Genomic DNA, 24217 nt, shown 5'->3' on the forward strand with positions numbered 1-24217 from the left:
CAGACCCTTTGCCACCTCTACTACAGAGAAACGGCATCGGTACAGAAAGGAGGACAGAAGAGCTCCGGGGAGGCGAGGGCCTAAGTGAGCTCCTTGCTCAGGGATGGTGTCATTATTGAGGCTAATCTAAACACAGCTGCACTGCTTTACTAAGGAAGGGGCCTATAAGAAAAAAATGGCAGCCCCTAGTAGGAGCTCCAGCTTCTGGCAGGAATTGTGGGTGGCCACTCGGCCAGTACTTGGAAGCCAAGGTTTGAGAAGATAGAGTCAAAATTACAAAGCCCACCCCAATGTAACCAAACCACATATTGTAAACATGCCACAGAAATGCCCCCAAATCAAACCTAGGTCCCAAGGTCCAACCCTCTGCTAAATATTTTGGCTCTTGAGACTGAGTTAAGACATACTATACAATGAGATGAAAAATATCATGTATGTAAGGAGGAGAGAGACCAATAGCAAGACTAGCTGAGAGAAGGCTCGTATGCTTTCAGTATGGTCAGAAAGAAGTGTAGAGGCAGTAAAGGATGGAAAGTAATGAGGAAGACTAAGGGAAAGCAGAAGGATCACCCTGAGGAAGGCGTGAGATGGGGCAAGACATGGAATTTATGAAAGAGAATACAACTGACTTACGCTGGATAGTCGGGCACTTTCCCCTTGAAGGCAGGCAGATCGCGAACATACTCGTTGTACAGCCATTTCACTTTGAAGTGCAAATTCATATAGTCTGCACTTTTACATAGTCTGTGCTTCTCATGGTCTGTTGAGAAGAAAACAAGCAGTCAGGTATGTTAAATTAGCATTATTCCAGCTGCACTGGTCTCAGCAGGGTTGCGTACAACACATCTGCAATGAGCTACGGTTCTGGTGCGTGATGTGTACCTAGAATGCTATGACATTTCAGCAATTAGGATTTCTATAGCATTTGGGGGTTCTTTGCAGTTCAGCAGGTTCAATTCTGGAGTAATTTTGCACCGCTCCATCTAACACTTCAAAAATAGAAGAATTTCTGGTTGTCATGACAATAAGAGGAGAATGATTTTGTATGGCCTGTCCTCCTCTTCACATTAGATGCTCTGGATTTTGTTGTCCTGAGAAAGAAATAATACGATTCCGAGACATGGCATTTGTGTTCTCCTAGATTTAAATGATGGTAACAAATATACTATCTTGCAGCCTCCAAGAGAGGAGGGCAGAGAGAGTTAAGTTCTAGGTCTTCATTTGTTAGTGATGTGCTGGTATGGAGGTGGTGTGGATTTCTACAGGGGCTCTGCTAGGCATTTTCATCACAGCAGCACATGCATCTTTTGCCTCCCAGACTCAGCTGCTCAGTCTCTGCAGAGCAGAGGTGAAGGACTAGGATGCTACTGCTGGCTCAGTGCATTGGGGCCACTTCATCATCAGGAAAACATCGTTCTTGTTGGTGCCGGAAGGTGCAGGAAGAAAGCCTCATGATGAAGCGTCTCTCTTCCTTTCTATCTCCGCCATCCTGCGGTGACACACAGACAGCGCCACACGTCACGGGGCGAAGGAAATGTTCTCTGCAGCACGGCTTGTACCCTCATCTGCCCAGGGCTCAACCAGCAATTCCCTCCTCCCAGCATTTCCAGCAGGACTGGTGCAGAAGTCCCCTGGTCACCTGCTCCCTGGGATTGGGCCATTATGATCATTTTACCCCCAGCTGAATTCTTTATACTGGCTGCCCATAAAGCAGTCAACTGGTTTTAAGGCAGTCCTGCCTGCTTGTCAAGCCTCGAGTGGGAAACAACCTGCCTATACTTTAACTTATCCTTGAGCTTTGTCTTAGGGCTGGTCCACACTAAGCCCCCAGTTCGAACTAAGATACGCAATTTCAGCTACGTGAATAACGTAGCTGAAGTTGAAGTATCTTAGTTCGAACTTGAAGGTACTTACTGAGGGTCCACACGCGGCAGGCAGGCTCCCCCGTCGACTCCGCCTACTCCTCTCGCAGAGCAGGATTACCGGTGTTGACGGCGAGCACTTCTGGGATCGATTTATCGCGTCTAGACAAGACACGATAAATCAATCCCAGAAGATCAATTGCTTGCTGCCGAACCAGCGGGTAAGTATAGACGTACCCTTAGTAGTTAAATGTGTTCTGACATCACCTCATTTTAGAGAGGTTCCGCCATTACCACTTACTGTCACTAGCAGGTGATAACAAGGAGTCTGGTGGCACCTTAAAGACTAACAGATTTATTTGGGCATAAGCTTTCGTGAGTAAAAACCTCACTTCTTCAGATGCATCCGAAGAAGTGAGGTTTTTACTCACGAAAGCTTATGCCCAAATAAATCTGTTAGTCTTTAAGGTGCCACCAGACTCCTTGTTGTTTTTGTAGATACAGACTAACACGGCTACCCCCTGATACTTAGTAGCAAAGTCTCTTATCACCTGCTATCTTGGAAAACTCTGCCCCCAGAAACATCCCTATCCCCTTCTTGGATATTATTAAAGATACTTCTCTATCAGACATGTGCTTTGTTTTAACCACCATTGATTCCAAGAGTACAATCCTCTTTCCAAAATGATCCCGCTGCATTTGGGATTTGGAAGCCTTATTGGTTTTTATCTGAGGTGGGCCCAAACTGCAGCGTTTGGTCTGGATCTGAGTTTTCCCAATGCCACAGCTGGTTTGATGGCCAAACTTTATACACGTATGTGACCATTCACTCCAACTGAAGTTGTTTTTCTTGGAAGTGAAGAAAAAGAGCATTGTTATAACTTAGAGCTTGTCTACACGAGGACCTGGCAAGCTGGGATGGGAATCTACCCTGCTGCAGCGTAACTGTCCACGTGCACCAGCTGATGTTCATTAACAGTTTATAAGAGCGCTTTGAGCTAGTCCTCTTTGAAATGGGACCAGCTGAAAGTACAAATTGTTAACATGAGTCACCAGTGGCCATGTGGACAGTAGTTAGACTGCAGCAGGTAAGTGTGGGGCAGACTCACACCCCCATGGTCTAATTGCTTATGTAGATATGCCTTAGCTTAATTAAGCTATGATATCCTTAGTGCCTAAGAAGGACAGGAGCCCCACCTCAGAGTGTCTGAGCTACTGGCCGCCCTCAGTAAAGTGCAGAAGTAAAGATGTATGTAGGGGTTTAGCAGTCAGACTGGAGATGGAAATAGACATAAGTATGCACGCCGTGCCTCTAGCGAGAGGAAGGAAATCAGTGGACAATTAGCACTTTGTTCATTTTGACGTGGAGCACTACAGGGGTTGCCATCGCCCTCCTTGACAGAGCAGAGAGTCATTCCTGCGTAGGAGCAGCTGCCAGCTTATAACACAACTGGATGCATTTGAGATGAAGTGGCTTGAGCTGTGAGTTTTTCTCCACAGGTGACAAGGAGACCATACAACTTTCTAAATGACAAGCTCTGTCAGAGGAGAGGTCAGTAGTGCTCGAGATGCAAGACGTGTTATCTCCCTTATGAAGGGTGGATATGTAGCTATGGGAAAAGCACAGGCCATGAGACAGGCTGATCACAACGAAAAACCTGTTACATATTTGTTCTGAGATTAGGGGGGGGGGGGGAGGTCTAGGTATCACTTTGTCTTTACGCAACACACCACATAAGGTGTTGGCCATCAGGACTTACAGCTCTGAAGACACTCCTGGCCAATAAAATGAGACCTTCAGCACAGGAACATAAGAATTGCCACACTGGATCGCACCAGTTGTCCATCTAACTGAGTCTTCTATCTCCAGCTGTTTCTGGGGAAGGCGCTAGGAAAGCCTGCACAAGGCAGGCATGGCACAAGTTATATCTGCTGTTTTTCTGTCAGAAAAGCGTCTGAGTCCACACCATGTGGAACTGCTACTCCTGGGGGAATTCTGCACCACTGCGCATGTGCAGAATTCATGTCCCCCACAGATTTCTTTGCTTCCCTGCAGAAAAATGACTTTCTGACAGGGAAGCTGCAAGTCGCACCACTCCCTAGCTGCGCAGGTATATTGTTTCAGGCACCCAGAGCAGCTGGCAGAGAGGTAAATCACCACAGGGCTGGGGACACCCCAGCCAGTGGCTCCTAGCCTGAGCTGGGATCAGCTGCTAGTCTCAGCTAGGCTGGAGGCAGGAGAGGACAAGACTTCCTCTTCCCCTGGAAGGAGTGCCTGGGATGGTGTCAGAATCACCCACAGAAACCTCCCCAAGCTCCAGGAAGCTCAGCATCCTCCCCTTCTTCCTTCCCCCATCACTCCTCAGCTGTGGGGACAGGGGTCACTGTACAGGGAGCCGCTCCCCCATCTGCCCAACCCCCACGCATCTAGACCTCCCATACTCAGACACCCCCGCCGAGCCTCACCCCGTACACCCAGAACCACCCCAGTCCTCTAGACCAGAACCCCACCCCACTGAACCTTGACCTCTGCATCTGGAGCCTCCTGCACCCAGACCCCCTGCCTCAATTTTTAATGTTTTGGTGCAGAATCCCCGCAGGAGTAACTAACTGGTGATCCTGAGGTTCCAGTGGAGGCAGACAAAGGACTCCCAAGGAGCCTTTGCTTTTTTGTTGGAGAAGAGTGCCCAGGGAGCAGGACCCCACACCGGCACCTCAGAAGAGCTGCTGACCCAGGAAGCAGAGGCTCAAAGGGACAAACACCAAAGTACTCAGTACCCATGTGGAGTAAAACCTGAATGGGGCTTGAACTCTGAAGCTGTCTGGCCAAAAAAGTCTCACCAAGGTGGCGCTGCAGAAAAATGACACAGCACCCACCATCTTGGAACTGAGAAAACGACAGCACCCACCTCAGATCCAGCAGGGAAAGCGATCCCTGGATCCAAGTATAGCATCAATCGGCCCCCAAAACAGGTTTCCCCAGAGCTGGGAACTTGTCCTCAGTACTGAAGAGATGACAGCTCTGGGGAGAATACTGGAAATGCTAGACAGGTCTGAGTAATGTGACATCTCCTCCAGCAGATCCTTCAGAGAGGTTATGGGGTGTCTGCCAAACAGTTCCAAGGGGCACCCCCGTGAATATGACTGACCTGACCATGCCAAATCAGAGAAGGCCTTGTCCTCCTTAACAGCCCTAGGATCTGGGGATGCCAGCTGCTCCAGGATACATCTGACTCTCTCTTGGAGCCTCTTATCTCCCCAATGCAATCTACTGGAGTCACTGGAACCAGAACAGGTGCCTTCCGAGGTTCCACTGGAAGAATATGGATCCTGAGCCATAAGAAGCCATTTTGCCATTTCCTTACTGGGCACTTTTACAAGTGGCATGGGATGTCACATCTTGGCTCAGATCCCTTCCTTAAAGCATTAGGGGCACTCATCATACTCAACCAAAACAGGGAGCACAGCAGGGCAAGAGGAACACCTCTTAAACCCTGTGCTCTCGATGGGTACAATGTCTCAGGCAAGGCCCCTGGTGATCCCAGAGCAGTAGAAATTTGACAAAAACAGCTAAACACACATTTTAAGTGAAGGTGACTTACTGTGACTGGAGGCTCTTTGAGATGTAGAATACAGACAGAGGCCGCACATGTGGGTATGCATATACATCATGCACCCGAGTCTGGAGATTTTAGCAAGCAGTGTCCGTTGGCCCGTATGTGCGCAGTAGATCTCCTCGTGCTCCTGAGCGAGGGTATAAGAAGCAGTGCGGGTCGACGCCCTGTCAGTTCCTCTTCTAACCACGAATCTAATCAGATCCGCAGCACAGGGGATGGAGGGCAGGTAGCAGAATACAGACAGGGTCCACACGTCTCGAAGAACCTCCAGTTACAATAAGTAACCTCCACTACTTCCTCGAGTGCTGGCCCCTATGTGCATTCTACACGTGGGGATTGACTAACAGTTATCAGACCGGAGGAGTGGGTGAGGAAGCCAGCAACGAAGATACATGCAGTACTGCAAATCCAACTGCTGCATCTGTAGCACTTAGACTAGTGCATAAAACCTAGCAAACATGCTTACGGAGCTCCAGGTGGTTGCTCCACAGATGTCCTGCATCAGGACCTCTTGCAGGGATGCTACTGTGGCAGCCTGCACTCTCATGGAGTGGGCCGTTATACTGCCAGGAGACAGCATCTAGTCTGTAGCTTTTGATAATGCAGCCAGAAACCCACTTAGAAATCCCATGCGAGGATACAGCCTGAACACGGGATCTCTGTCGTCATGACAGTGTCTTGGAGACTTTCTGATGGGCTTGGTTCTTTGCAGGTAAAAGGCCAGTGCACAACTGAAATCTCTTCTCTCAAGTAAGGGGATACATTGGTTGAGGTGGAATTCAGAGATGACCTTGGGAAGAAATTTAGGGTGAAGGTGAAGGAATACTTTGTCCTTGTAAAATACTCTAAATGGGAGGGGGAGATCACCATGAAGGCTCCCAGTTTGCTGACCCTCCTGGCTGAAGTGATGTCCACTAGAAATGCCACCTTCATGGACAGGTGGGACACTGACCATGACATTAAGGATTCAAACCGAGGTCTAGTGAGCTTTGACAACACAAGGTTCACATCCCATAGTGGTGTGGGTTTAGTGACTGGCAGAAAGGCCTGGATGAGGCTTAGAAACTGAGGGCTCCACCTCTAAGCATGTGCTCATAGGGGTGCTGCTCGTTTGGTGAGGCCGATGTTCCGGGGGAAGGGGTGGGGGGTTTCTCCCTGGCCTGGATTCGAGAGGGCTTCATAGCCTTCTCCAGTAAGTGTTTTCTAAGGTGAAGCTCATGATCTTCATAGAAACAGCCAACAAATGCTGCACTTCGCTGAAACATCACCCCCTGTCCAGACAGTAGAGGTAGTGTTGGTTTGTTGCTGATGGAGAAGGATCTAGGGTATGAGATGCAATTTTTGAAGCTCAGGAGTCGGGCATAGTCCTTGAGTGTGGGGAGGGAGTCCCCAGTCTGGATTAACAATCTACACTAACCACACTAAAATTAACAAAGAATAACTAATTACAATCTTATTTACAGGTTTTCTGAAAGGCTGAAGCAAGAGAGGACACTGGATTCTGACTCAGACCATGTGGCATTAGAAGGAACAGAGAGCGTCGACCAGCACTGCTTCTTATACCCTCACTCAGGAGCACAAGGAGATCTACTGAGCTTGTGCAGGCCACGGACACCACTCGTTACAATCTCTAGATTCAGGCACATGGTGCACACCGGAACCCAGGTGTGGAATACACACAGGCACCAACACTCAAAAAAGAACTAACACTTATAAGTCAAAAATTTTCCTAACTGCACTATTTAGGGACTATTTTATCCTAAATTACAAAGCAGAAGAATGGAGGGGAATGCAGGTGTGACTGGGTTGGCGTGCTGGTAGAGGGGAATGCAGGGATGACTAGAAGGGCTGGAGTGTTTACACACAAACTCTGGAACACTGGGAATTCTACAACTATCCCTTGCTCCCAACTACTGTGACATCTATGGTAGGGCTCTCTGGAGGCAGAATCAGGAAGGATAAAGCCAAATCTATTTGCCCAAAATAAACCAGACAAGAGAATGCACTGAAGGCAGAGAAACTAAAATTAACAGAGTCTTGGATCCAAGCCTTTTCCAAAAATATTTTTGTTCTGTCTAGGCTAAAATGCTATTAAAATGCAGGGCAGGAAGATGCATAACATCAGCAGAAGCATAATCCTGGGGACTGACCTCTAACACAATCTGCTGCAAGAGGGAGAGAGGGTGACGCTGACTTAGCAAAACTAAGGGAACTAAAAAATAAAAATAACATGAAAACTCTTACCACCATAAAAGAGGACTTTGCGAATGCGGAAGACAGGTGGGGCTTGTGACAGAGGAGAGAGAAAAGTGAACCACAGGAATAAACATGATCCAATGAAACCAAAAGCCCCTGGCCCCTTAGCAACGACCTCAATCATGGCCAGCTGCTCTCCCCTTCCAGAGACTGGCTACAGGTTTTGGTTTGATAAAGGGAAGAAGTTACTGAGGATGATAGGAGATAGCCCACATCACAGAGCTATACCTGCAGCATGCCCGTGATTTCCTTTGTCAAACAGAATTGTGCTCTTGTACCTTTTCTTTAAAGTAACCTGTGTTCCAGCCCATTAGCGTATATCCTTTGCTTCTTCTGAAACGTGTTAAGCAGGAAAAATGTAGGAGTTGGAGATCTTAGTGGATTTATGTGCTGTAGCCTACCGGACATGAAAGAGCTTAGCAGCAGGACTAATGGAAAAGTGTACGAATATTTTCTGACAACTGCTGTGTTTCATCCTCAGCAAGCCACAAGAACAGAGAAGCGTTCTACAACTGTCTCTTATTTCCCCTGCAGATTGCATCTGGAAACACAATCATACTGTAGATGTTACAGCTGGCAACGAGCTCTTAGGGTCATCCAGTCCACCATGAGGGCTCACATGGGATTTGCTTCTTTGCAGCATGTTCTCCAGTGCTTTGTCCAGTCCCATTCTTGATACAGACTATTCTACAGTCTAATACATCTCACCATGTGTTTTTTTCTTGATATAGAACCTACACTTTCTTTAGTTCATTTCATTCCATTGTATCAAAAGATAAAAATCTTATAAAGAGACCCTGAACCATATCCTTCTCTCTCTGGTGTTTCCACTACTCAAATGCTTGGGCACAGTTATTGAATCTCTTCCCCCTTAGTAGTAGTTTGACCATACTATATATATTTAATTCTTTCAAATCCGTCAGTCCCTTCATCCTCGGTTCTTATCCAAGTTCCCTCCAACTTACCAACATCTTTCTAGCACTGAGGTGGCCCACAACTGAACAAGCACCATACCTCATGGCTGGCAGCTTCTCTATTACTGTCACATTCAATTGCCTTACTGGTAAAAAACAGAGCTGCCTTCCCCTTTGCTTGGAGTCTCTACTCTCTGGATCATGAAGCTGCCCTCTATGTTACTGAGGAACCTCTAATGATCCATGTTTAGCTGTAATTGTTTGCCACAGGTCAGCTGTTAAGGGGGTTAATCGTGCAACCAGCCAACTCTCATCACTCAAAACTGCCGCCTTATATTACATCCACCGACATGTTTTTCTGTGTGAAACCAAATCATGTTTTTTCAGTCAAGTCAACATCTCCCGCAGTCCGTGAAACAGTCATGGAGAGAATGCTGCTAAAGAGCTTTGTCTGTGATACTTCTCCTAGGTCAGTAAAATATGAAGTACCTAGCTTGCTGTGGGTTTCCTGAATTCTGGTCTCCTTTATGTCAGTATGATATACACACTATGCTACCATTTACTTGCACACCATGTGTTTCTGGAAGGCTGTACAGACCCACCTAGAAGAGAAAACTTCCTGAGAAGATTGTGTTGAGAGCTAGCATCTTTCCAAACCCCAGAGTACTTATACTACCAGCAAATTTACTTCCTGACTGACCATTTCACCCTTGAGTTCACTGCCCACATGAACTATTGTTTCTCAACAATGCTCTGGACAATGAGAGAGACCAGTCATTTCACCTTTGTCAGGTTAGCTTTTTTGTTCACCTGTGCTGTTTTGAGGACATACTGAGTTGATAGTGTCTCTCTAAAAATGAAAGAGCTCATGTCACCCCACCTAAAGGCCCACTAGGTGCCATGACTGACAAGTCTTAAGGGCTTGAAATCCCAAGGACTATATTCAACCTGGTATTTCCTAGATCTTAAGTCACTAGAAAAGGGTATGTGCTCTTCAGAATAATTCAGATTGGATGGTGGAAAGCAGAAGAAAAAATGCTAATGGCATTTAAATAAGCCTGGGATTTCTAAAGCTATGCATCTACTGTAGGCATTCTATTTCCTCCTCCCAAAAGATCCTGTTCACTAACAGCGTAAAGAGCTCCTGGATACATTCCTTTCACACTTGAGATTTACCATTCACATTTTCCCCACACACTCTTCCGTGTGCACAAGATTTTTTCTTTTCATTTCAAGGTGAATTCACTCTTTACTGATCCTGAGTAGGTTCCCTCCCCAGACAACGAGTGAGGATCGTAAGAAAAGGATAATTCTCACCCCACATCTGTGTCCGCATTACATTAAGTTATAATGTGTCACAGTTCTTTGTAAATCCCTCCATAGATCTACCTTCGTGTGCCTCATAGCACCCCTTAGCAGTCTACACGTGATTTTTATTGCAGCCTGGGGTGTGAAGGGAAGGTCACGGATTCAGCTCCTCAGACTCACTAGCAGAGCCGCCTGTTGGCCCTATTACTTAGCTGGATTTGACTGGACTCATCATTTCAGCTCACAGCAGGCACTGTCTGGAGAGTGAGATTTCTGTCCTCATTCTCAGACACGGGGCTCTGATGCCCATCCTGGGTCCACATTCGTTTTTAATTTGCTATTTTAGAATCCCCATTACCCAGGCATCTAGGCACTGCAGCTTCTTAAAATCAACCTCAATGAATACGTTATATTTTAATTATTTCCCCTTAAACTTGCCTACCTCCTTACACTGCAAGGGCTAAACTGCAGCAACCTTTCCCCAGAGCATCCCTCACTCTGCTTGGCATCCTACAACAGATTTCTATGCCTTACCCAACGAGTCAAGGAACGATGCTTTAGTAGCCCAGGATTTGGAAGACCTGCTCTGCCACGGGCTGCAGGTGACACCTTGGACAAGCCACTTTATGTCCCTGTGCCTCAGTTCTCCGTCCATAAAGAAGAGATAAAAAACTTCCCTGTTTCACAGAGATGTTATGAGGATAACTATGTGCAGCACTTCGATTCTACCGTAATGGGGGCCACAGAACGTACCTATGATAGACAGATATTCAGGCCAAACCCTGGCTCTGGTTCACTGACAAAGCAAAATAAATGCCACAGGTGAGACTCTAAGTCAGAACATTCTGCTGTTGCTTCTAGAAAGCTTCATCATAATCCTTGATTATCGAGATGGTAGGTGGGACAGAGTCAGTTCCAAGTAGTCATGCCCCGAACTATTTCTCCACTGAAACCATCACTTGGCATTACAGCTGGCAGCAAAGGTAAAGCCAGTGCTGAGCAAAAGGGACCCAGGGTCATCATGGCAATCGGTATCACTTAGGACACAGGAGGCAGCAGCATTGTGCCGGAGCTGGAGCGTCTAGGTGCTCTTAGAAAGCAGCAGAAAGTAAAGTTCTTCCTCAGTGGATCTCATCTATTTTAGCTGCTTCATGGGCCCTGACTGGGGGACTCCACCTAGAATTATTTGACATGTGAGACATCGCTACCAACCAACATTTTAAGATAGTTGGCAAAAAAAGTCTCTTGAACAGCCGTCTCCAGCTTCCACAGCATCAGTTAATTTGCTGAACCCTCGTGGTAGATCAGGTTCAGGTAGCGTAAGAGTTTAATATGCTAAAGCTCTGTAGACTGTATCAAAGGATGCTTTTGGTAGAGGAGGAAAATCTCTTTACCTACTCACAACTATAAACTCTACCGAAGGGCAGGAACTTACCACTTGGTGAGTTGAGTAAGCTCATTTTATCCAGAACTTAGGAACAAACACACAAGGAAAAACATCGTGACAACAGTTAGGAGCATGTATTGTACTTTGGAAGGAGACACACACACAACTCTGTCTTCCACACAATACATAGATGGGCCCTCCTGCTCTATCGCATTGAATGTGCACTGCCCTGGGACAGACTGATTACACCAAGAGGACTGAATGAGGATAACAACAGATACTGACAGTGCTCGGGAGTTCAAAATCCAGTGATTGAGACCGATAAAATCTGCTCTTCGCGCTTTACATAAGTTCATTTTTAATTTAAATTTGCATTTTTCATTGAACGCTATGAGCTAATTTGAACATTTGAATTTAAAATAAAGGCAACAAGAACTATAAGGACAGAATTTAGTTTAAAGCCAGTTTTGATTACAATTGTTGTAGGCTTGTAGAAGGCAAATTAAAGAGCATTCAGAGTAACGCTTACTTAGAAAACTAGAATCTCCACAAGGCAGGATCTTTCAAAGCCACATCAGAAGAGGGCTAATGCATGTTACAAGTTTTCAGGTCTACTGCACCATATGCATGGACAAGGTGCAATTATACAGAACTACCCCCTGTTGCTCGTCAGCCTTCCTTTAGCTCCTCACTATAAAATCCTTCTCAGCCCACTAACTTCTCCTGTACCAACCACAGGCCACACCGAAGACCACCCTATAAAAGGGGTGCTCTGCATGTGTATACCCCTTAGCATTATTTTTTCTGCACCAGTGTGCTAGGCAGTGTACAAGACACAATTGCAAACCAGTTCTCAACCGGAGAAACTTACAACTGAGAAGATATTGAGACAGGTTCCAGGATGCATTGTGATAACTGGATCAGCAAATTTACTCTAATCATGAGCTCAATCATTAAAAGTATATGACAGTTCATAATATGTCACAATAACCTGAAACAGCAAATACTGATGGAAAACGCTACGGGGCGAGAGACAAGTCTAAACAAACGGGACTAGCGATATGGTGCAATGAGGATGTTAAAATCGTGCTTCATGAAAACAGAAGATGTGGAACCGGAAATTAATAAACCAAAACTGGTATGTCAGATACGAGGTCTAATTCGTGGACAAAATGATGAGGGGATGGGCTATTCCATACACCATTCCCGTTGTGGGTCTTTAACGAAAGAGACTTGGGGGGTGAGGCAGAGGAAGAACAGACAGAGGCTACAGGTGCGAGCTTCATTATCATGGCTGCCACTCCCACCACCTCCTAGGACCCCAGGCCTTTATCACCCTCATCCTGACTTGACCCAAGCTAATGACAGAGGGACCCAGACAACATCATCACCCCTGCCAGCACCAGCAGAATCCCAACCACCACCAGCAGGAAACAGGATTGAACTTTAACAGCAGCAGCTCCAGCCCATCTTAACTAACTTCTTCTCTTTTCCCCAAAGAGACAGTTATCACCATCTTTGATACTATCTAAGGAGACTGTCATGCAAGGGTTTTTTCCTTCTAAAACTTCCTCCAGCTAAAGGGAAATGGAGCAAGGGATGCTGTGAAAATGAAAGCCTTACTTAATACTATACTTTTTAAGAGCAGGTTAGACAAACACCTGTCAGGAATGGTTTAGATAATACTTAGTCCTGCCCTGAGAGCAGGGGACTGGACTAGATGACCTCCTAAGGTCCCTTCCAGTTCTATGATTCTACACATTTCAAATGATTTAACTGTTTTTCCTTCTTTTCTTTATCTTTAATAAAAAGCTAAGAGGATGTTTAATGGTGTGTCTGCCATGGTACTCAGTGGGCTGAGGTCTCTGTATGCCAAGCCCCAGACCTTGCTTAACACTGTTTAATGTTGGACAGTGACTGGGTTATGTTAACACTTTCGGCCCTTTCTTCCATCTAAGTTAATACAACAGATGCACTAACAAAACCCAGAGGGCGTGCGAGCCCGGGCTGTTTAATAATATTATAATCATTTCATCCTCTTCCCCTCCAATGTATGATTGTGGTTGAGGAGGCATTACTGCGTTCATGTTGTGGGCCTTGCAGAAGAAGTGGGCCTGTAGGTAGGATTTGTACCAGAAGTGACTGAAAGGGCATTCCACCTGTGAGACAGCATGGAAGATGCATCAAGAGGGAGAGGGTCACTGGCAGAGTGAAAGGACTGAAGAGGGACAAAGTATTCGGAGAAGAACCAGGAGGCAGAGTTATGCCTGACACTGACAATCCAATGGAGAGATTCAGTCAGATCAACAGGCAGAATAATTTAATAATAAATACAATTTTTAGTAGCTTCACTTTGGATGTCCTGAAGAGGAATGATTATGGGAGGGCAGAGGGGAGGGGGAGGTTCCAGCGGTCGAAGTGGGAGGTGACCAGTGGGGGGGGGAGGGGCAGAGGGAAATGTAAGCCATCAGGATGGAATGGAAGGACCAGAATTTCAAAATGTTGTGGGGAAAAAAGTGATAGGAGTTGTTGGGAACCTGGCTCTGCCCTTAGCATCTCTGAGAGCTTCCAATCTACGATGATCAGTGACTTAGGAGAGAAATATAGACCAGAGACATGTCACAGACATACCAGATATGCATTTGATTTACAGATTAAAACATTTTAAATTTTATCATGAATAGCTAAACGACAGCTGTCTCTGTCTGCTCCCCAATCCAGTCGTCATTCATCAACTGATTTCGCCACAGATTTTAAGGTCGGAAGGGATTACTGTGACCATCAAATCTGACTTCCTGCATCATCTCACCCAGCAGTCTTTGCATCCAGCCCATAATTTATGATTGAGCTAGAGCACTTCTTCCATAGGCATCGAAGCAATGGTGAGTCTTGAGGAGGGATTTGACGGAGAAGAGAACAGTTATACAGATCGGTTCTGGGAAGACCATGCAGGAGGTGACATAGGTGGTGTTGGAACAATAAATATAGCATACATGGATTGTCAGATGCAGATGGCATAGGCACCTTCTGTTTTCTAACAGTAGCCCCTGATTAAAGACACTAACGACCTGGCTCTGTAAGATGCTGAGCAAACTTTACTCCCAATGCAGGTGCATAAGGCAATGGAAGTTGAACGCACTCTACATCTGGCAAGATTGGGCTCAAAGATTATAGAAGGTAAATTCAGTAATCTATTAAACCTTTAAGAATAAAAGGAGTTCTGGAAGTAACAGGACTCTGCTCTGGGAGCGATCTGGCCTCTGTGTGCATAACCCCCATTTCTGGAGATGCTAAAACTCCTAAGGATGAGTCTGCCTTGACTACTGGAAGATGGAGACCAGATTCCTAGGAGCCCACCAAAAGCCTCTTAGATGTTTCTTACACTGAGCTGCCTTCACAGTGAGAGGTTTGAAAAGGATAACCTGCCTGCCTGCATTTGCATCACTTAACTCACAGGGGGAAAGAGACTTGTGCTGAAGTTCTCGGAGCCGGAATGGCAGAACCTTCCTATTCCTGTTCATACCAGGAGTTGATTTCACCACCAGCCTGCTTGAGTCAAGGTGGAGCATGGTGTGCTGGGATCAGCACACACTACAAGATGTGGCTCCATCATATTCCAGGTGAGGATGGCGGAAGTCTGTTCAATTTTATATACAAGGCGTAGCCCTTCTCAGGCTCCTGGGTGAAGTCTGGGAAACTTGTGCTGTGAGTTACCACAGAGGAGGTAGTGTTCACGGAGAGAATGGAGCACACGCAGGGATTTCCCAGATGTGGGAAACTTCTCAAGAACTTCTGCTGCTCACTGCAGAACCTCACCCTATACTAAGACACCACCATGGTGCAGTTTTCATTTCTGTAGTTTCCATTGCAAATATTTCAGATAATTAATGGGAATTTAAAACAATTAGTTTTCAAGTTTCGCTCCAAGCAACTCTGTCCAGCAAGTTGTCAAGTGAGCAGCCAAATGCAGAGGAAATAGGATAATCCTGCTGCATTGCCTACAACTTGCATGGGAAAGCTAACCGTCACTTTCCATTTATTTTTTTGATTGCAGTTTGGAGGTTTTGATGACTGAAGCTTCCTAGGGATTAAAATGCTGTGTGGTCGAGTTTTCCACTTCCTACTGGCATGTAAACAGCATTTCTGATGCGCACTGGAAAACTACTTGAGACAGTTATACAAAACGATCACCAGGTCAGACTTTTCCTTAAGTACTAGTCACATGGTATCGACTAGGAACAAAAAGTTAGCAATCATAGGGCAAGAGCTTACGCTCTCCTACCTTCCATGGCATATTTCATATCCTGGGCAAAAAGGTTCCACATGACTTCAGCACTGACCTTCCCAACAGTGAGTTCCTGAGGAAACCTGAATGGGGGAAATCCAGAGATAAGGCTTTAATAGCTTAAGAATAAGGGGCATTTTCATTCAGCTCTGAGTTAAACTATCTACTGAAAGGTTCAACACAACAGAAATTTCCTTCATCCTGCGAAGATAAAAGGCAGATATCTGGAAAGTACCAACTGGACTCTGTGCTATAGATAAAACAGATTGAAAATATCCCTGCTACTGTAACTATGTTTTTAATTTAAAAGACTAGCTATTGCACGGCTGTTCTCTAAAAGTACTAATACTGTAATTCTGTAGTATTACATCAAAATGTTTATCCCTCTTATACCTTTTTTCTTTTCCCCTTACAAAACTAGGTTCCTTTTCACTGTTGGGATTAGTGTGTATCAGGTGCACCTGCAATGTTAAGATCTAAAATCCCTAATGTGTAAATCTGCCCCTTTGTCTTCAAAATACATGGTGGGTTGCTGGAGACATCGGAATGAAGAGCATCTGACATCGTACTCCCCAAGGAGTAGAAGTGGCTCTTTTTGCCATTAACAAAGCCATCCCCACCCACTGAACTCTCTCAGTTCAGCATAGAACATGGACACACCTAAATCACAGCACAAACTGTGGGTGTTAGAAAAGTGCATCCCAGAAAACTGTACAAGAAAAAACAACTCTCACCCCATTTTCAGGTGTCTCACTGAGTTCAGGATTGTAATAACCAAGGTGAATGGGTTCGAACTCCATCAAAACTGAACCTTTTGAAACTCTTCCATCCCAATCAAAAAGAATTATTTATATAGACAAATAAGACAGAAAGACAGACAGACAAGATAAGTATTCTCTATAAATACACAAATCACAGAAAAGATAGAAGACAGTTTCACAAATAAAGCAGAACAGACAAAGAGTCTACTTCTAGCATTAGCCATAAAGAACATGGAGGATTCTTACTGGTTCAGGACAGGGGTATATGAATTTTTATCCTCTTCTATAATGGAAACTATCAGAGTGATGAGTTTAGGCCAGAAATCCAAGTTCCTGATGCTGGGGCCTTGCTCCTCAGGAGGAAGGTCCTGATTTTTGTTCTGGAAAGGAAGCCGTGAGAAACTAAATACTGAGTTTAAACAAATAGGACTTCTTATCAGGCCTGCAGGTTTCCTGTGAACTGCACATGCTGTATCCTTTGCCACTTTCTTCTGACGGTTCCATAATTATGGCTCTGTCTTGGCAAGTGACCTGATCTAACACAAAATATCATAAAATGCAGACTATGCTGCTAAAAGGGAAGCCTGGCACAACTCTGGGATTAAAATGGCCACTTCTTTATTCTTTACTGCATTGGGACCAGGGACATGCTTATGGATATCTCATGATGTGCTTTCTTGCTTAAACTATTTCTAATCACTTCTAATTGGATCACTGATATTTACTAATATATCCACAACGACAAGCAATGCATCACTTCATGCCATCTGCACATTACCAAACTCTGACATTATGGCAAATGGAACAATTTTGATCAATGACACTATAGTGTAGAGTTGCCCCAACCACCACACATGATCCGCAAGGGATAAACTAGATTCAGTAAAACAAGATAGAACTCTGCCTGGAGAGTCATGTAATTTAAACCCTATTTCTTCTGTTAGCTTAGCATGCGTTCTAATTAGCTGTTACTGAATAAATATTATATAAAATCTACTCTTTCAATAGTCTGCTCTAATCATGGAATAAAACATCTGTGGCTTTTGAAAATGATCTCTAAGCAATCAGTGACAATAAAACAATTATCCTCTTTCATTCACCGCAATTAATGCTCATCAATTGGCTACAGCTGATGTGCATTCAGAAGATCACAGGCCACAAAATTTAGTCTATGCTGGTTTATCTTCAGATATTATTTACTACATTATCTCAAGCCACTCAGCCTTGATTTTTGCACATCTATCCAATTACTCACGGGATCTGTCTGGTACTCGCGACTATACAGTTCATGGCAATTGTTGAAGATGTATTCATAGGTTGAGTTGAGACAGGCCTTCACACAGTCCTTCACTACTTGGCTGGCTCGAGGTGGGCTCTGTAGTTCTTGAACCTGGCAGGAAGCAGGAGTAAAGTTAAAGAGATACTGCTCATGCATCATAAGAGAAAGAGGGCATTAACCCAGGACTTGAGAGAGACTGGTTCAATTCCCTGTGCTGCCCCAGTGACCTGTGAACCTGAACAAGTCACTGAGGCTGGGTCTACACTACCCATCTGAATCGGCGGGTAGAAATCGACCTCTCGGGGATCGATTTATCGCGTCCCATCGGGACACAACAATCGATCCCCGAATCGACACTCTTACTCCACCAGCGGAGGTGGGAGTAAGCGCCGTCGACAGGAAGCCACAGAGGTCGATTTTGCCGCCGTCCTCACAGCGGGGTAAGTCGGCTGCGATACGTCGAATTCAGCTACGCTATTCACGTAGCTGAATTTGCGTATCTTAAATCGACTCCCCCCTGTAGTGTAGATGTAGCCTTAGTGTCTCCGAGCCTCAGTTCCTCAACTGCAAAACAGGGATAACAGCCCGGCCCTACCTCACAGGGGTGTTATGAGCATAAACAACATTCAAGATTGTGAGGCACTCAGATATTACGGTCATGGGGACCAAATAAGGAGTTAAACTCGATAGCTGTATCTAGAAACATAGGTTAGAAGTGCAAGACACACAGTACTGCTATATGAGGTTCAAGGGACTTCCTCATGAAATCAGGACACAAATATCCAAGTCTCTCCCACTGTAAAAGACAGTCCAGAGAAAGATTCCATCAGAGCTCGTGACATTTGATCAGCCAAGAGTTCCTAGAACGCCTCATGTTATTTTTTAAAATTCACAATGGTGCTTTTTAATTCAGGAATTTACCTGACCTCTTTGCTAACAACTTTAAAACGTGGATTAGAGCCATTAATAATAGCGTGCAGATGTGTACAGATTTTTCCCTCTTGCAGCCCTCATTCTTTTCCTTTATATAGTTATTATTCTACCTCACACTCACAATGCACATCTATTCTAAAAGGCTTTGCATGCATCAGATCTGGGATAATACCATGTCCTGGAACAAATTTGGTTTTACATTTGTTCCAGCTTTTTTTAAATTTTTTATAAATTTCTAACCATTCTAAGTAGAAAGCAGAGTTTGGGAACAACTTTAACATTTTATGTAAATATTGTATGGATTATGGGGACTTTCAAAATGCAGCACATACTATAAGACGACTTTTAGTTAATCTATCTGGTGCTTTTTCATAACAGATAAAAACCATTCCTTGCCTGAAGAACTTACAGTCAGACTCGATAAAGGACATTTTCAAATGCCATGAGTGAAAACTCATTTGGTAAAAAAAATAAGGTGAAGGTGGCTAAGTGACAGTGTTCTCATCCATCACATCTACAGAAACCAAGCATTTAGAAACAAGGCAATGGATAATTAAAGATATCAAATCTTACACTGCCCTCATAAAACACAAATATAAGCACAAAAAAGGCATATTTCATTATTGCACAACAACCTTAACTATGAGCCATGGCTCTTTATTAATCAATTAATTATTTGGGTTCTCTTAATTTCAGTATACGTTTCCTTTTGAGAGATACAGTTAAATGAGAAATAATATTGCTTAATATATTTATCAGACCATAGAAGTTTTTGTACAGACTTAATTGTTGTTTATTGATAAGGCTGGAAACGTAGTTTTACAGGAGAAGTTTATAACAGTCAATAAATGGTAAAATTACATATCCTACCTGGGTACAGACAAATCGTATGTTTCTTTGTCAGAAGGATGTTGTGATTCCTGATGATGAATAGTATTTATTTTGCATCAGAGTTAAGAGTCTTAAGTTGTGACACACTGATAAGAATGTATACGTTTATTATGTGGGCAGCATAAGATTGCTGTTGTCTGTGACTCGTCATTTCCATGCTGAAAAGTGTTTGGCTTTTGAGAATGATGGGTTAGTTCTTCATTGCCATAAGCAGGCTTTTCTCTGAATAGTATAAGACAATGACACTCACACACTTGAATATTATCACTGTGGTGGATCCTTACCTTCATTCTGAAAAACGTGATGCTGGTCAGCAAGTCCACGGTGGATTTCAAGTCCTGTAACCGCTCAGGGCTGCTGGCTGGGAAATTGTTCTGTTGGCATAAAAGTGAAACCACACCTGAAAGAGCAATCAGACGTCCACACAAACTCACAAGCCCATTCAAAATAAACATGTTAAAAACCCTTGGAAATGTATACAGCTCAGGAGCTTCTAGCACTCAAAAAAATGCTCAGAAAATAAAAGTCTTCACATTGAACAAGGTAAGATCTTTTCACTACAAGAGTTCATCTGTTTAATTAAAAAGTTCTTCATGTGAATTTAGTGTTCATGAACGGTGACAGACTGATAGTCATAAGAATGGCCATACTGAGTCAGACCAATGGTCCATCCAGCCCAGTATCTTGACTTCCGATAGTGGCTGGTGCTAGATGCTTCACAGGGAATGAACAAAACAGGGCAATTATTGAGTGATCCATCTCCTGTCATCCAGTCACTGCTTCTGGAAGTGAGACACTTAGGGACGCCCAAAGAACAGGGTTGTGTTCCTGACCATCTTGGCTAATAGTCATTGTTGGACCTATCTTCCATGAACTTATCTAATTATTTTTTGAACCCAGTTATAGTTTTGGCCTTCACAACATCCCCTGACAACAAGTTCCATAGGTTGACTGCATTGCATGAAGTACTTTCTTATGTTTGCTTTCAGCCTGCTGCATCCCAATTTCATTGGATGACCACTGGTCTTGTGTTATGTGAAGGGGTGATCGCTTTTCTAAGATGAACAGTTCCAGTCTTTTGAGTCTTTCCTCATATGGAAACTGTTCCATAACCTTAATCATTTTTGTTGCCCTTCTACTTTTTCCAACTCTAATATATCTTTTTTGAGATAGGATGACCAGAACTGCATGCTGCATTCCAGATGTGGGTGTATCATGGATTTATATAGCATCATTATCATATTTTCTGTATTAATATCTATCCGTTTTCAAATGGTTCCTAGCAAACTGTTAGCTTTTTTGACTGCCACTGCACATAATGCATTCTCTGAAAACATCTGCTCAATCTACGACAACTCCAAGATCTTTCTTGAGTGGTAACAGCTAATTTAGACCCCATCATTTTGTATGTATAGTTGGGATTGTGTTTTTCCCATGTGTATTACTTTGCATTTATTGACACTGAATTTCATCTGCCATTTTGTTGCCCAGTCACCCAGTTTTGTGAGATCCCGTTCTAACTCTTCACAGTGTGCTTTGGATTTAACTATCTGCAAATTTTGCCACTTCACTGTTTACCCACTTTTTCCAGATCATTTATGAATATGTTGAACAGCACTGGTCCCGGTAGAGATCCTTGTAGGAGTCTCTTCTTTGTTAAAGTTTCAATCAAGGATCGCCTCTGGAGCCTTTTTTAAAAATTGGTGTTAGCGATCCTCCAGTAATCTCGTACAGAGGCTGATTTAATCAATAGGTACCACAGTTAGAAGTTCTGCAATTTCATATTTCAGTTCCTTCAGAATCCTTGGGTGAATATCTGCTGATCCTGGTGACTTATTACTGTGTAATTTATCAATTTGTTCCAAAACCTCCTCTACTGACACCTCAATTTGGGATAGTTCCTCAGATTTTTCACCTAAACAGAATTGCTCAGGTGTAGGAATCTCCCTCACATCCTCTGCAGTGAAGACCAATGCAAAAAATTAATTTAGCTTTTCCATAATGGCCTCGTCTTCCTTGAATGCTCCTATACCACCTCCGCTATCCAATGGCCCCTCTGGTTATTTGGCAGGCTTCAAGCTTCTAATGCACTTAAATTTATTTTTGATGTTGGTTTTAGTGTCTTTTATTAATTGCTATTTAAATTCTTTTTTGATCTGCCTAATTATACTTTTACATTTGACTTGCCAGATTTTGTACTCCCTTCTATTTTCCTCAGTAGTATTTGACTTCCAGTTTTTAAAGGATGTCTTTTTGTCTCTAACCTTCTCTTTTACTCTGTTTAGCAATAGAGGAAATTTTTTTTTGACCCCCGTCAAAGTATTTTTTATTTGGTGTATACATTTAGTTTAAGCTTCTATTATGATGTATTTAAAAAGTTTCCACGCAGCTTGTGATTGTTTCTTTGAATTTCCATTTTGCCTGCCTCCTCATTTTTGTGTAGTTGCCCTTTTTGAAGTTTGATGCTACTGTGGTGGGTTTGTTTGGTATTTCCTCCCCCGTATGAGGATATTAAATTTAATTACATTACGGTCGCTATTACCAAGCAGCCACGGTCGCTATTACCAAGCAGTTCAGCTCTATTCACCTCCTTGGACCAGACTGTGCTCCATTTAGGACTAAATCAAGAATTGCCTCTCCCCTTGTGGGTTCCAGGACTAGCTGCTTCAAGAAGCTGTCATGAATGGTGTCTAGAAATTTTCTCTTTGCAACCGATCCTGAGATGACATCTTCCCAGTCAATATGAGGATAGTTGAAATCCCCCATTATTATTGGGTTTTCTAGTCTCTCTAATCTCCCTCAGTATTTCAGAATCACCATCACAGTGAGGTGATCGGTAGTATATTCCTACTGCTATACTCATGCATGGAATTTCTAGCCCTAGAGTCTCTATGGTACAGTTTGAGTCATTTAAGATTTTTACTATACTGGACTCTATGCTTTCTTTCACATACAGTGCCACACCCTCACCAGTACAACCTACTCTATCATTCCTGCATATTTTGTGCCCTGGTATTACCATGTCCTATTGATTGTCATCAGTCCACCAATTTTCTGTGATGCCTATTATATCAATATCCTCACCAGGCACTCAAGTTCACCCATCTTAGTATTTAGATTTCTTGCATTTATACAGAAGAACTTATAAACTTTGTTAATATTTAGTGCTCTGGCTTCATGTGTTGTAATTGACTGGGACTCTTTCATTTGACTGTTTCTCTTTAGCTCCTACCTGTACTTTATCAACTTCTATCCTCTCTTTATATATAGAGGAGCCACTTTAATAAATCCTCCCCTAAGGGATGTCTCCATCTGAACAATGTGCTCCTCCACACCTGTCGGCTTTCCCCCAGCCCTTAGTTTAAAAACTCTTCTACAATCTTTTTCATTTTACATGCCAGTGCTCTGGTTCCATTTCAGGCCAGAAGGCCTTTATTTACCCGCAGAACAAGTACAGAATAAGCAGCAACAGAGCATGCTTCCCCGCCTTCCCCTGACAGCATACCTAGTTCTGGGCTGGAGCCTGACCTCAAGCCAACTGCTTGAGAAGGCTTTTCGTTTTCCCACAACTCAGTTTTTGGCCTCTCTTTGGAGAGAGCCAATAAGGATGCCAGGTGTGGTGAGGTTTGTGATTTCCAGTGATATAGAAAAAAAGATTCTGAATCCCATTAGCAATCCTCTCATCTAGCCAGATGTCAGCTACCAATATTCAGAGACTCTAAGGCCAGATGGGACCATTCTGATAATCTAATCTGACCTTGTGCATAACATTGGCCATAGGAATTCCCTGAATTACTTCCTGTTTGAACTAAGGGAAATCTTTTTTGGAAACACCCAGTCTTGATTTGAAAATTGCCAGTGATGGAGAATCCACCACAACCTTTGGTCAGTTGTTCCAATGGTTAATTACCCTCACTTCTAAAATGTGCCCCTTATTTCCAGTTTGAGTTTGTCTCGCTTCAACTTCCAGCCATTAGATCATGTTATAGCTTTGTCTGCTAGATTGAAGAGCTCATTATCAAACTTTTGTTTCTCACATAATTACGGATTGTGATCAAGTCAACTGTTATCAAGAGATGTGGCACCATACCTTAAAAATTGTCCTTTAACACAGTCTTAACTCCAGCCTAGTTCTGTCTCAGACTGTGCCCATTGCCATAGTATCAGAGTACCTATGGCATTTTACCTTCTATTGCCTGGACCTTAGTTAAATAAAATTAAATATTTAATTCTCTTTTCCAGAGCAAGTGTATGCTCATTACTCTTAATGTGGTTTCCTTCAGGTTCCCCCCCCACCCCAGCAATAGACTGTCCTCAGTTCCTGAGCTGGCATGTCCATCCTTTCCCTACATTCTCATTACTTTGTCCCAAACCCCATTCTCAGACTCCTGGGCACATTCTTGCACTCATAAGGATGTGACATATTGGAGCAGTCATCTGCACGTATTTCTTTGAAAAACAAAGCAGAATACCACAAGCTACATAACACTAACCACTTAGCTACACAAACATTTAGTTCACAGTAAGCTGTGGTGTAAATCTACCTTGCATTAACCTGCTGCGCGCTAAAGGTCCACGTGGACCCTGCTGATGAGCACTAACATTTCCTTAGGGTTGGTCTTCACTACAGGGAGATCAAAGCTGCTGCAATCGATGCAGCAGGGGTCGATTTAGCGGGTCTAGTGAAGACCTGCTAAATCAATAGCAGAGCGCTCTTCGGTCAA

General features: G+C 43.8%; 1 protein-coding gene across 6 annotated transcripts in view; it reads right to left on the reverse strand.

The window, feature by feature from the left end:
* LOC117878847 (protein unc-13 homolog B) overlaps positions 1-24217 on the reverse strand; it is a 206252-nt gene that overhangs the window by 64092 nt on the left and 117943 nt on the right. For all 6 annotated transcript variants that reach the window (XM_034773441.1, XM_034773440.1, XM_034773439.1 and 3 more), the window contains 5 exons: positions 19778-19867; positions 17646-17780; positions 16637-16770; positions 15627-15712; positions 634-760 (listed from right to left, as the gene is read on the reverse strand). In XM_034773441.1, coding sequence (XP_034629332.1) covers positions 634-760; positions 15627-15712; positions 16637-16770; positions 17646-17780; positions 19778-19867 — 572 coding nt within the window. The remainder of the gene's footprint in view (positions 1-633; positions 761-15626; positions 15713-16636; positions 16771-17645; positions 17781-19777; positions 19868-24217) is intronic.

The sequence above is a fragment of the Trachemys scripta genome, chromosome 6, assembly GCF_013100865.1.
Source record: "Trachemys scripta elegans isolate TJP31775 chromosome 6, CAS_Tse_1.0, whole genome shotgun sequence".
NCBI lineage: Eukaryota > Metazoa > Chordata > Testudines > Emydidae > Trachemys > Trachemys scripta.